We start from the raw sequence: 15,187 nt of genomic DNA on the forward strand, positions 1-15,187 counted from the left end.
ACATGAAGACACATTATCATCAAGTTGTCAGAAGCCAGGGACAGAATTTTGAAAGCAGCAAGAGAGAAGCTACTTATCACATACAATGGATCCTCAATAAGATTTAAAGTGCTGAAAGAAAAAACAAGAATTCTATATCCTGCAAAAATATTTCTCCAAGAATGATTTCGATTTTGAAATTAATTCTTATACATGACCCCCAAAGCATAAGCAACCAAAGAAAAAAAATGGATAAATTTGGCTTCATCAAAATTAAAAAACTGTTCATCAAAGGGCATTGTCAAGAAAGTGAAAAGAAAGCCTACAGAATGAGACATAATATTTGTAAATCATAGATCTGACAAGGGTCAAGTAAGTAGAATATTTAAAGAACTCCTACAGCTCACCAACCAAAAGATAACTCAATTTTAAAATGGGCAAGGGACTTGAATACACATTTCTTCAGAGTTGATATACAAGTGGTTATCCAGCAGTTGAAAAGATGCTCAAAAACATTAGTCATTAAGGAAATTTTGCAGTTCAAAACCACATGAAATTCCACTTTGCACCTACTAGGGTATTTTTAATTTTTAAAATGGAAAATAAATTTTTTGATGATGTGGAGAATTTGGGATCCTCATTGCATCACTGGTAGAATTGTAAAATGGTGTAGCTGCTTTAGAAGATAAGTTGGTACTTCTTCAATGTGGAATTACCACATAATCGAGCAATTCCACTTCTAGGTATATACCTAAAACAATTGAAAATAGACACTCAAATACTTGTAGCCAAATGTTTATATCAGCACTATTCACAATAGCCATAAGGTGGAAACAGCCCAAATATCAACCAGTAGATGAATGAATAAACAAAATGTATATCTATGCCATGAAATATTAGCCATAAAAAGGAATGATGTACTCATACATGCTACATCATGGATGAACCTCACAAATGAAGAAGCCAGACACAATAGGTCACATATTATATGATTCCATTTATATCCGTGGTCCCCAACCTTTTCGGCACCAGGGGCTGGTTTCGTGGAAGACAATTTTTGCACAGACTCGGGGGGTGGGGTGGGGGGAGAGTGCTTCAGGCAGTAATGTGAGTGATGGTTCAGACGGTAATGCGAGCGATGGGGAGCGGCAGATGAAGCATTGCTCGCTTACCCGCCACTCACCTCCTGCTGTGTGGCCGGTTCCTAACAGGCCATGGACCAATACTGGTCCACGGCCTGGGGGTTGGGGCCCCCTGATTTATATGAAATATATGAAATATCCAGAATAGGTAATCTATTGGTACAGAAAGCAGATTGGTGATTGTCAAGGGCTGGGGGAAGAGGGTAATAGAAAATAACTGCTTAGTTGGGATGTATGAAAATGTTTTGGAGAAGTTCACATAGCATAAAATTAACAATTGTAGCACTGTTGGTGGGAATGTAAATTGATACAGCCACTATGGAGAACCGTATGGAGGTTCCTTAAAAAACTAAAAATAGAACTACCATATGACCTAGCAATCCCACTACTGGGCATATACCTTAAGAAAACCATAATTCAAAAAGAGTCATGGGGCTTCCCTGGTGGCGCAGTGGTTGAGAGTCCGCCTGCCGATGCAAGGGACACGGGTTTGTGCCCCAGTCCGGGAAGATCCCACATGCCGCAGAGCGGCTGGGCCCGTGAGCCATGGCCGCTGAGCCTGCCCGTCCAGAGCCTGTGCTCTGCAACAGGAGAGGCCACAACAGTGAGAGGCCCGCGTACCGCAAAAAAAAAAAAAAAAAAGTCATGTACCACAATGTTCATTGCAGCACTATTTACAATAGCCAGGACATGGAAGCAACCTAAGTGTCCATTGACAGATGAATGGATAAAGAAGATGTGGCACACGTATACAATGGAATATTACTCAGCCATAAAAAGAAATTAAATTGAGTTATTTGTAATGAGGTGGATGGACCTAGAGACTGTCATACAGAGTGAAGTGAGTCAGAAAGAGAAAAACAAATACCGTATGCTAACACATATATATGGATCTAAACCAAAAAAAATGGTTCTGAGGAACCTAGGGGCAGGACAGGAATAAAGACGCAAATGTAGAGAATGGACTTGAGGACATGGGGAGAGGGAAGGGTAAGCTGTGATGAAGTGAGAGAGTGGCATGGACATATGTACACTACCAAATGTAAAATAGATAGCTAGTGGGAAGCAGCCAAATGTCACAGGGAGATCAGCTCGGTGCTTTGTGTCCACCTAGAGGGGTGGGATAGGGAGGGTAGGAGGGAGACGCAAGAGGGAGGAGAAATGGGGATAAATGTATATGTATAGCTGATTCACTTTGTTACACAGTAGAAACTAACACACAATTGTAAAGCAATTATACTCCAATAAAGATGTTTAAAAAAAACACGATTGTTAAGTATACAATTCAGTGGCATTTAGTACATTTAAAATGTGCAACAAACAACCATCTTATGTTATATGAATTTCTCCTCAATAAGAATAGTGTCTTAAAAATCACAGTGTGGGGACTTCCCTGGTGGTCCAGTGGTAAAGAATCAGCCTTACAATGCAGAGGACGTGAGTTTGATCCCTGGTCAGGGAACGAAGATCCCACATGCCATGGGGCAACTAAGCCCACATGCCGCAACTACAGAGCCCACTCACCACAACTACAGAGCCCATGCACCTTAGAGCCTGCATGCCACAACTAGAGAAGAGAAAACCCACAGGCCACAACTAGAGAGAAGCCCGAGCACTGCAACAAAGATCCCACGTGCTATAACTAAGACCTGATGCAGCCAAAAATAAATAAAGGAAACCATAAACAAGACGAAAAGACAACCCTCAGAATGGGAGAAAATATTTGCAAATGAAGCAATAAACAAAGGATTAATCTCCAAAATATACAAACAGCTCATGGAGCTCAATATCCAAAAAACAAACAACCCTATTAAAAAATGGGCAGAAGACCTAAATAGACATTTTACCAAAGAAGACATACAGATGAAGAGGCACACGAAAAGATTCTCAACATCACTAATTATTAGAGAAATGCAAATCAAAACTACAGTGAGGTATCACTTCACACTGGTCAGAATGGCCATCACCAAAACAATAAATGCTGGAGAGGGTGTGGAAAAAAGGGAACCCTTTTGCACTGTTGGTGGGAATGTAAATTGATTCAGCCACTATGGAGAACAGTATGGAGGTCCCTTAAAAAACTAAAAATAGAGCTACCATATGACCCAGCAATCCCACTACTGGGCATATATCCTGAGAAAGCCATAATTCAAAAGGACACATGTACCACAATGTTCATTGTAGCACTGTTTACAACAGCCAGGACATGGAAACAACCAATGACAGATGAATGGATAAAGAAGATGTGGTACATATATGCAATGGAATAGTACTCAGCCAGAAAAAGGGATGAAATTGGGTCATTTGTAGAGATGTGGCTGGACCTATAGGCTGTCATACAGAGTGAAGTAAGCTAGAAAGAGAAAAACAAATGTCATATATTCATGTATATATGTGGAATCTAGAAAAATGGTAGATGAACCTATTTGCAGGGCAGGAATAGAGACATAGACATAGAGAATGGACATGTGGACACAGCAGGGGAAGGGGGGAGGGTGGAACCAACTGGGAGATGAAGTTTGACATAAATACACTACCATGTGTAAAATAGATAGCTAGTGGGAACCTGCTGTGTAGCACAGGGAGCTCAGCTCTGTGCTCTGTGATGACCTAGATGGGTGGGATGGGAGCATGGGAGGGAGGTCCAAGAGGGAGGGGATATAGATATGCATATAGCTGATTCACTTCATTGTACAGCAGAAACTAACACATTGTAAAGCAATTATACTACAATAAAAATAAATAAATAATAAATTAATCTTAAAAATAAAATCACAGTGTGACACCACTTCACACCCATTAGGACATTTGTGATAGAAAAGACAGACAATAACAAGTGTTGGTGAGAATGTGGAGCAACTAGAACCCTCATACAGTAACTGATGGGGATGTTAAATGGTGCAGCCACTTTGGAAAACAGCTGGCCAGTTTCAAATTATCAGGTGTTAGATAGATAAACAAAATATGGTGTATATATGTATATATATAAGAATATACCTATGGAATATTATTCAGTAATAAAAAAGCACAAACTAGTGATATGTACTCCAACATAGATGAACCTCAGAAACATGCTAAGTAAAAGAGGCCAGATATAAAAGACAATGTGATAACATTCCATTTATTTAAGTTCCTTGCCCATTTAAAAATTGCAAAATGTTCATAAAAAGGAAATTTATAAGAGATAGAAAATAGACTAGTGGTATCTTGTGGCTGAGGGCAGTAATTTGACTAAAAAATGACTAAAAATAGGCATAAAGTATCTTTTGGGGGTATCTGAAATGTTCTAAAATTGGATTGTGGTGATGTTTGCACATGACTGTAAGTTTACCAAAATCATTGAGTTCTTTACTTAATTCAGGTAACTAGTATGTTACTAAATTATTCCTCATTTAAGCTGTATTTGAAACATCAGTTGGAGGCTTAATAGTGGTGTTATGACTCCAGAAATTGGCTTATCAGTGTTTCACTAATTTAAAATGTGGCCATCTCCCTAGTATATCTGTTTCATGTTTTTCCTTTGAAAAATTTCTAATGATAATTTGTAGGTGCATGGTCATATGTTTTATACACCATTTGTTGTACTGAATTTCTTTTGTATGTACAGAGGATGGTTAGAACGAGAGAGCAGGTATGGTCTGCAACCCGGACACAATTGGTTTATCATCTCCATGCAGTGGTGGCAGCAGTGGAAAGAATATGTCAAATATGTGAGTAAGATTCCTGTTTATCTACATTTTTCATAGGATTATTAACTCCATCAGACTTTGTGTGACTAGTGGCCAGTAATAAAATGCTCCAACCTCGATAAAGATTTGAAGGGGAAAGAAATGAATACCTATATGATGCTACCAACTTGCTTTTCTAAAAAGCAAGTTCCAGAGCAAGTAATAGATTCATTAAGGAATTAGTTACTCTACTCAGCATTTGGAGCACATTATGAAAACAAAAGTAGGAGACTATAATCCTCACTTGGGCAGTGGTTGCATAGCAAAATCACATAGAAAGCTTAAAAAAAAAAAAAAGAAATGCCTATGCTCCACTCCAGACCAAATAAATCAGAAAGCATAATTGAAGAAAAAGTTTGAATTAATTTAAAAAAGTCATTTTTGTTTACTGAAAATTTTCTTTTGAAATCTGACTTAAATGGAATATATTTTGTTGGTAGGGACTCAATATCAGAAAAGCTGTGAGAAGATCAATATTATCTTTAATAAATTGCTATGAAGTCTACAAACTGAAGTCCAAACATATTAATAATATAAACTAACTACTCAGGCCTACTTCACAGGCCATAGGTCAGTGTGATTCTGTTGTTCCATTGTCCATATACAATTTTGACTTCTTTGGTGGATAGTTGAATTTAAAATATTGATGGCCCCAAATCCATACTTAATGTAGACTCCCAGTTTTTATCATTTGTGTACTATGGTCACCATTTTTTTACCATATAGTTCCCATACTATTATTTTCTTAGTATGTTTATATAAATAACTTTATCATTTTTACATAAATATATTTTATTTTAAAAGGAAACTTTATATCACTATCTTAAATAGAAAATCAGTGTCACATTCCAGAAATAGAGGATCAAAATAAAATCAATGAAAATAAAATATATTATTAAAGTCTAGCCAAGTAGTGTTGTCTTTTGAAGACTGATACTGAGACCTGTTCTCTGTCAAAAATAGAAATTGTCAAGTATTAGATTAGCAGATCAAGCATTAGATTAGCACATTAGTACCAAACTGAGACCCTGTCCTTGAAGTAATCAGAGGATTGAAAGAGAATTGAATAGGGAATAATTTTTTCATTGTGAACTAGGGTTATTTAATACCCAAAATAATCTGGTACCTTTCCCATATTTTAAGAAAGTTAATAATTAATAGAAGATGCTAACACTTGGATCTGTAATAAAGAATGTGAATCTGTGTGCTTCTGAACTATTTGAAGTTTTAACAATAAGGCTATTAAAAATTTTTTAGTCCAATAAAGTTAATTGGTATGTAGAAAGAAATCTAGGTTTCATTCTCATTCTTATTGCCACTCTTGATTAAAGGCACTGGAATTTCTTCAGAGCTGGCTTCTGAAGGATTTACAAATTGATAATATTCCCCTGCCTTACAGATCAAAGAGGGAAAAAAATCTAATAAAATATTGACACAATGTCTCCTTGTTTTGGCTAAAATTAGGGATGCTGTAATTTCATTAAAAGAATCTAAAGCATCCATTATGCTGTTGCTATGCTGTGACTTGGAGTTTGTCTTTTAAATTTGATGTTTTTCTTGGATTTCAACTAGTTACTTTATAAGCTGTGCCTTCAAGACCCACAGCCATTGATCAGTTTCATCTACTAAAATTTATGTCATTATTTATTGAATGCCACTTAAGATCCTTTACCCATGCTACTGTCTATCATTCTCAGATGCCTGTGGGATCTTGTTCTACTGGTTAGCCCCGTTAGTCTTTCTCTTTACCTCTCACTTAAAAATATCCTGATCTTTTTTTTAAAAATTTTGTATTTATTTATTTATGGCTGTGTTGGGTCTTCGTTTCTGTGCGAGGGCTTTCTCTAGTTGCGGCAAATGGGGGCCACTCTTCATCACGGTGCACGGGCCTCTCACTATCGCGGCCTCTCTTGTTGCGGAGCACAGGCTCCAGACGCGCAGGCTCAGTAATTGTGGCTCCCGGGCCTAGTTGCTCCGTGGCATGTGGGATCCTCCCAGACCAGGGCTCGAACCCGTGTCCCCCGCATTGGCAGGCAGATTCTCAACCACTGCGCCACCAGGGAAGCCCTATCCTGATCTTTTTAAAACACTCACAGATATACATTCTCATAGCACCTTCCCTCCACCTTCTCCTCAATTCTTAGCTCTCTCTCTTTTTTTTTTGTTTTTTTTCCACAAGTAAACTTAGTAGAGAATAGTTCTATGCTAGCGGCCTCTGCTTCTGGTACTCTGCATCTCCTCATTTTTCTCTGGTCATTCAGACTCAGTGTCCTTCCCAGATTCTTCTGCTACCTATCCTGTAAATGCTGTACTCTCCTTATTCTACATACACCATTTTCTTGTCCTTCCAGAAGTCTGTTGAGCTTCACTTTTTTTTTTTTTCCTGGAATCTCTTTTTTTTTTTTTTTTAACATCTTTATTGGGGTATAATTGCTTTACAATCGTGTGTTAGTTTCTGCTTTGTAACAAAGTGAATCAGTTATACATATACATATGTTCCCATATCTCTTCCCTCTTGCCTCCCTCCCTCCCAGAGCTTCACATTTTTATATCTAGTCTCTTTCTCTGTCCTGAGCACTAGACTCAATGTCCACATATCTCAAACCAGAATATCCCAAAATAAGGTTATTCCCAAAACGATTCCAGTCACCAATACACCTTATCTTATGAAGGTGTCAACTCCCATCCAGTCAGCTAAGCCAGCACCTCATGTCCGACCTTGGAATTATCTGTGCCCCTCTTTCATACACAATTAGTTGTCAAGTTTTTTTTTATCTCCTAAATCCATGCTCTTCTCTCTATCTCCTTACTTATGGATCTAGCTTTTTATGGTTTAGTGCCTCATCATCTCTTGCCTGAATTATTATAGAAGTCTTCTAATTTGTGTCTCAATTTTCAGTTTCTGCCTCAAATCCTTTCTACACACTAGAGTTATTTTTAAAGCAAAAATTGGGTTATGCTATTCCCCTATTTAAAAGCCTCTCACAGAAAAATCCTATCAATATAATGTTAAGGGAAAGAAAAATTAGCAATATGCTGTATTTAAAATGTGATATCTAACAACAACCAGAATGATAGTTCACATTTACTAAATGCCAGGCATAAAACTCTGAGGTAGATATTAATACTAATATTATCCTAGTTTTTACCCATGAAGGAGCTGAGGCTTATAAGTTTACTTATTGTAAAAGGTCACAGAGCTGGGAAGTCAGTGCCCTGCCCTTAATTGTAACTGTATTCTCCACATTTATTTTTTACATATATGTATATGTTTTCAGTCACAAAAAATAAATGATGGCATCTGAGTACTTGTGATATTTATTTTCTTCATATTTTTCCATATTTTCTATAATAACAATGTAATCTTTAATAGTAAAAAGAATAAATATTATTTAATTTTTTAGTATCAATAAAAGCCTTCCATGATTTCCAACTTTCAACAGAATAAAGTCTAAATTATTTTATGTGGCACAGAGTCCCTTGCAGTCTGTTCCCATTCTGCCTTACCAATTTTATTTATATACACTATTCCCCTTTGAAGAAATTAAAATTTAGTTATCCATCAAAATGTTTTTAAGTGGCTGTAGCCAACCACAGGAAGATTAGAAACAATAGACCATTTGCGGATTCATTTTTGAAGGCTGCATAATTGGCAGATTATTAAATTTTACCTCTTAATTTCTGACTTCATAATTTTTAGGATGCCAGCCCTGTTGCAATTGAGCCGTCATCTGTTCTGAATGGAGGAAAATATTTATTTGGAACAGCAGTACATCCTATAGAGCAGAGTGAAGATAGAATCGGAGGAGGCAGCCCCAGTTATGTGAACACCACAGAAGAGAAATTTTCAGACAATATTTCTACTGCATCTGAAGCCTCGGAAACTGCTGGCAGTGGTAAGCATAGTTTGTTTTCCAAGAGGTTTAGGCAGGGTCATTTCTTAAAGGGGTACACTCAGAGAGTGTGCTTGGTAGGATATGGGGCATCAGGTTTCCATTCACAGAAATAAGTTTCGAATGAAATGGTCAATTAATAGATTCTTGAATGTATTAGTATCTTTACAAAGAGGAGCTCTTCTATATTCTACCTCATTAATCTCTCAATTTGAAAATATTTTCACAGTTTTCATTGATTAAGTCAATCTTTCCATATTGTTATTAAATCATTTTGTCAATAAATTTAAATTTGAGAAGACATAATAAAATCTAAATTTTTATCTCCAGAACTCTCTCTAACCATAAGCATACATTCATTGGATTAAATGCACCCTCATATCAGATTCTACAGACATTTCAGGATGGAATTTGGGAGTTATTTTGTTAAAATATTTAGAAAGACTTCATAATGTTCCCCATAATCCCCTTCCATTGTTGATACCTACATAAAACTTAGTGGTTCTACACTTATGGGGAAGATGCTTTGGTGTATTTTGGCCCAAATGAATTTAGTTGATCCCTATTATTCTGCTGATACAGTGGCAGAACTCTCAACCTTATTCTGTTGTTGTTTCATCTTTGAGTTTTTTTTCTCCTTTTCTGTGGAGGGAGAAGGCAAATTGGACAGAGTTAGCATTTTCTCTACAAAACTCTTTGTAGAATCTACTGCTTCTTTTTCACCATCTGACGTTACAGAGATCACTTAGCAGTCCTAGAAGTGCTCTCTCTGATCAGCTTCCACACTAAGATTGTTTCTTGACCCTCCCTAAGATCCTTTTTGATATATGCTCACTCTGTATAATCTGTGCTATACACATGCTGAGCCATACCACAGATACAAGTTTCAAAGTAAATGATGGCTAGAAGGTTTACCTGAGATTAATATGTGGTTGAGAGTTGAAATACCTTAAGATACCACTGGGGTTCACAACTCTAAGTTATCATCAGTCATTTTCCTGTGTGTATTTTTCTATCGTGACATTCATGCCTTCCTTTCAAATAGATTTATTAGGGAACAGTTTCTTCCGTCCCAGCACTCTCTGTTGGGGTTCTTGTTTTAGCTCCTTCCCTTTGGTTTAGAGACTTGTTATCACCATTATCTACCAAGAACCTTTGCAGGTGGAAGAGAAGAATTAAGGGAAGATATGTGAGAGCCCAGCTACTTGACTGTATTTCTTCCTTTCCTATCAGAGGAAAGGAAGAGGACATATAATTCTCGTGAATTATTAGATATTCTAGGAGTCTAGCCAAACGTTCATTTGGTAACAATTTTCAAAGCTTTTATTCTACCTAGTGTTATACTAGGTATTGTCCAGAAAGGAATACCTCTCTAATTCCTATCTTCTACAGAATTCATCAGAATCTAACCCTGTACTGACCTGACCACAGAATAATAGCATTAACCTAATACATGGACATTGAGTTTGTATATTCAAGCCTATTTATGTATAATAAAATAAAGAGATTCCATCTTCTTTTTCCTTACAGGCTTTCTGTATTCTGCCACACCAGGGGCAGATATGTGCTTTGCTCGACAACATAACACTTCTGACAATAACAACCAGTGTTTACTAGGAACCAGTGGGAATATTTTGTTGCACCTCAATCCTCAGAAACCAGGGGCTATTGATAACCAGCCACTAGTAACTCAAGAACCAGTAAAGGTAAGTAATTTGACATCTCTTTCAAGTTGCTAATAAATTTCATTCTACGGATTTTAGCACATAGAAAATGTCTGTGATTCATTTTATTAACCTGTTGTAGATGGAAATGTTTCTGTGAGAATATTTCATGACTTAGTACTTGTGTAGAAGCAGTTTAGTGATCCTTAGAAATGTTTTTCTTACTTAGGACAGCTACTGTAAAAATGTAGTTTCACGTGTATGTGAATTTTTTTTTTCAAAATAATATTTTTTACTGTTGGAAAGAAGTCTGTGAAAACTTTTATTATTCCCAAATGTTCCAGTGACTTTTTTCAAATGATTTGCCTTGAGTTTCATTTCTTAGTTTATTTTGAAAGTTCAAAATAAAAATCTTTTAGAAAATTCATTTTTTTCTAGTGACATGAAACTGAGTAGTGATGCATTTATTCTCCTGTGTCTAGGTTTTGTTAAAACACAAGAGACTGCAATTTTAAAAATCAAAATTTGGGGGAATTCCCTGACAGTCCAGTGGTTAGGACTGTACACTTTCACTGCCGTGGGCCCGGGTTCCATCCCTGGTCTGGGAACTAAGATCCTGAAAGCTGCAAGGTGCAGCCAAAAAAAAAAAAAATCAACATTTACATTCCATTCTTTCTAAGGCTACATCATTAACACTAGAAGGAGGACGATTAAAACGAACCCCACAGCTGATTCATGGAAGAGATTATGAAATGGTTCCAGAACCTGTATGGAGAGCACTTTATCATTGGTATGGAGCAAACCTGGCCTTACCTAGACCTGTAAGTATAGCCAATATTGCCTTATATAAGGAGCAATTATAGATGGGGTCGTCTATTAATTTTTTATGTAAACCTCACTATCCACAAATTAGTTCTTACCCATGGTAGCAGAGTATTCAGTACCTGTTCAAATTAGCTGAATGAATTTTAGGTTCTTTCATATTCATTCATTCATTTACTCATACATTTATTGAGCACTACATTAGGTACCAACCATACAATGATGTTCCTTTGGGAGTGAGTGACTTATATGGAGTGGAGGAAATAGTCACTAGACTAAATAGAGTCAAGGAATTATGAGGCTAGTCTATTAAATAAGTCATCCACATAAACATAGCCATTAAGATAATGCAGAACTCAGACTGGAGCAGAAGTCTGAGAGCCAGTGCCAAAAAGTTCAGTGAATGTAGAGGAAGTGGTACAGAGGTTACTTCTAAAACTGTTACTCCCATTAACCACACAGGCATCCACTTAGGGATTGGATTCATCTTGTAGCTGTTGGTGGATTTTTGTGGTTTGTCTTTTTGAAGGAGGAACATATAAAAGATCACAACATATAATAAAAAGAATTCAAAGCTAGTGAATTCTGATTGTTGCCATTACTAGAATGAGTCATTTAGAGCATAAGTAAAATGCTCTACAGTAATTTAAAGGGCTTGGAGTGTGTAATATCAAAATATTAGTGAGTTAACTGTTCAACATTATTTGTTCTGCTTATACAGTAAACAGCAGTACTCATTGCCCTGAATACTCTTCACATTACTGACGCAGTAAAATACTTTATAAGAAGACTCTTTTACTGTATCAAGAAACACTCTCCCTGTATAATGTCCAAGAACGCTTTTATACCAGAAAGGATTTCCATGAATAAGATATAGTAACTTAGGTCATGTCCAAAAAGAGTAAAAGTCTGCTATATGTCCGTACTCTTAATTTTGATAATGATTTTGAGTTATTAATAATTATGTTTATTAAAAATTATGTTTAAATCACAATCAGGAATTTAGGGTTTGTGTTTGTTGGCTCCAAAAGATTTCTACTGTATTTGTCAACAGAACTCCTAGGTAGATACATATAAATATGAATATACGTAGATACATTTACATACATATTATATTCTTTATTTATTGGGAAGTGGGATAGTCCTTGAGTTAATCACTTAATTTCTGGTGGGACTTTCCTGCTCTAATATTCTTCTTTTTTTTAAAAAAATAAATTTATTTATTTATTTGTTTGTTTATTTATGGCTGCGTTGGGTCTTCGTTGCTGGACGTGGGCTTTCTTTAGTTGTGGCGAGCAGGAGCTACTCTTCTTTGTGGTGCGCGGGCTTCTCATTGCAGTGGCTTCTCTTGTTGCAGAGCATGGGCTCTAGGGACGCAGGCTTCAGTAGTTGCAGGGCGTGGGCCCAGTAGTTGTAGCTCATGGGCTCTAGAGCACAGGCTCAATAGTTGTGGCACACAGGCTTAGTTGCTCCGAGGCATGTGGAATCTTCCTGGACCAGGGATCGAACCCATGTCCCCTGCATTGACAAAGGCAGATCTAATATTCTATGTCTGTAGGAGAATCATGGTGATAATTGTGTTGGATGGATAGGTAGGTAGGTAGGTAGGTAGGTAGATAGATAGATAGATAGATAGATAGATAGATAGATAGATAGAGTTAGTGAGTGAGTGAGTGAGTGAGTGAGTTTGATGTTTTGGAGTCTGCCTGAATTCAGATTACCAGTGCTAATCTCTAAACCTTAGTTTCCTCATCTGTAAAATGGTGATAACAATAATATCTACCTCATTATAGTTGTTTTGATAAGTAAATAATACATATGATTAGCACAGCACCTGATTTATAGTAAATGGTCAATAAATTTTGCCTGTTGCTACTATCATCACCATCATCATTATAATTATTAAACAAGTTTTTTTGGAGCCTCACAAAAGATCATGTTTTTTAACATTGATGTCAGATAAATATTAGTTTAATAAGTAGTAATTTTACTACATAAAAGCTTCAGTTGCAGGCTTGATAATATTTTTTTACCTCTAAATAAGATAAATTTAACCTGATTCAGGAAAAATTGCTGTAAAAACATTTAGAATATGGTGTTTCAAGTTAAAGAATACTAAATATATTTGCTACAGCAAGGTTAAAAGTAAATACTTTCATTTTTACATAAATCATACCATTAAAAAAATAGCTTTATTTAATTTGCACATGTACAAGCTCAATGATAACAAATTAAGCAATATAGAAAAAATAAAGAAGAAAATAAAAAGCATACCATATCTACCATATCCTACTACTTAAGAGATAATTACTATTAACATTTTGGTTTTCATCTTTCCAAACATTCCTCTGTGCCTATTCATATACATATACAAATATGTATAGATAATTTAATGAAATTGAGTCATATTATACTTGATGTCTTGTGATCTGCTATTTTCAGTCTAAGATAGATGCTATTGATATCTTTCTAAGCTAATAAATTTAGATCTATACCATTATTTTTAATAATTGCATAGTGTTCCTTAATTTATTACATACACATGCATATGTACATAAATCACAATTAACCAATCACCACTGATGGACTTTTAGTTTGCTTCTAGATCTTAGTTGTTTAAAGCAATTTTCTGGGACTTCCCTGACAGTCCAGTGGTTGAGACTCTGTGCTCCCAATGCAGGGGGCACAGGTTCAATCCCTGGTCGGGGAACTAAGATCTTGTGTGCTGCACCACACGACTGAAAAAAAAAAACAATTTTCTGGTGAATAGTCTCTTTCTAAACATTGTGATGATCTCTTTAAGGTAAATTCCTGTAAATGGAATTGCATCTATTGTTTGCCGGTTATGGTTGAAGTTAATAAGTTCATATACAAGAATAATTAAAATGTAAATAAATATGTATTTATGTATGATTGTGCCTGTATGTATAAGAATTTGTTAATCTGTAATTTGCTCACAAAATCACTTATCTTGGAAAGCAAGCTACAGATTATAAAAATTACTTCTTTGTCATTTCAGATTCTGCCAAAAGTATGTTTTTTATGTAGCCTGATGACTATAGATGCAGAATTATTGATCTTTCCCAAAATCACAGTTAAACTGAAATCATAAGAGAATTTTACTGTTGGCTTTGCAGCTATCAGTGACCCTCTAGAAGTGGACAGACTTTGTTTTCCTCCAGTGTCAGGGAGAGCTCCTTTTACTGCTTTAAATAGGAGTTGAAAAAGCTCCTAAGTGGAGCTTTCCTAGTACCATACTATAGCATATCAGAACATGTAGAATAATTTTAAGAAATAGTCCTAAAGGTTTGGTTTGTAACATTGTTTTTATCTGGTTCTTTACTGCCCCCTCTTGATATTAAAAATTGCTCTGTTGCAGAATATATTGGTTACTAAGGCAAAAGGAAATGAAACAAAGCCCAATCACTTGAGACTATTAAAGGTTCTGTAAGATTTTATGTTTTAAAGAGTTTGACTGTTGACCCTGCTATCCTTTTGGAATGCTAAATTGATAAGGTGCTACTCTTAAAACTCTTAAAGCACTATTTTGGTAATATGTTTTCCTGTGTTTTGGGACTAGCAAGCAAGTTATTAGAGAGATTACTGAAAAATCCTGTTTGAACCGTGTGACTTCCAGTTTTGTACATCCAATTTAGTTGTTTTAATCATAGACAAAAAATATATGAACAGTCCAGTTACATAAAACACAGATAGTAAATTTTTACGTGGAAACATTTTTGTTCTCACTACAAATACAAGAAATAAAATTTTAAGCAAATTTATAATATTTTTTATATGTATTAAAGAAATGGGGTTTGTTTTTTAATTTTTTTTTGTTTGTTTTTTAATTTTATTATTTATTTTTGGTTGCATTGAGTCTTGGTTGCTGCACACGGGCTTTCTCTGGTTGTGGCGAGCAGGGGCTACTCTTTGTTGCGGTGCATGGGCTTCTCATTGCG

At 36.0% G+C, this 15,187-nt stretch overlaps 1 protein-coding gene across 2 annotated transcripts in view; it reads left to right on the plus strand.

Moving 5' to 3' along the window:
* The window catches only part of USP32 (ubiquitin specific peptidase 32), a 150,792-nt gene that overhangs the window by 98,453 nt on the left and 37,152 nt on the right, over positions 1–15,187 (plus strand). For both annotated transcript variants that reach the window (XM_073797726.1, XM_073797727.1), the window contains exons 12-15: positions 4,729–4,831; positions 8,550–8,745; positions 10,273–10,448; positions 11,087–11,227. In XM_073797726.1, the coding sequence (XP_073653827.1) occupies positions 4,729–4,831; positions 8,550–8,745; positions 10,273–10,448; positions 11,087–11,227 (616 nt within the window). The remainder of the gene's footprint in view (positions 1–4,728; positions 4,832–8,549; positions 8,746–10,272; positions 10,449–11,086; positions 11,228–15,187) is intronic.

This window comes from Tursiops truncatus, chromosome 20, assembly GCF_011762595.2.
Source record: "Tursiops truncatus isolate mTurTru1 chromosome 20, mTurTru1.mat.Y, whole genome shotgun sequence".
Taxonomy (NCBI): domain Eukaryota; kingdom Metazoa; phylum Chordata; class Mammalia; order Artiodactyla; family Delphinidae; genus Tursiops; species Tursiops truncatus.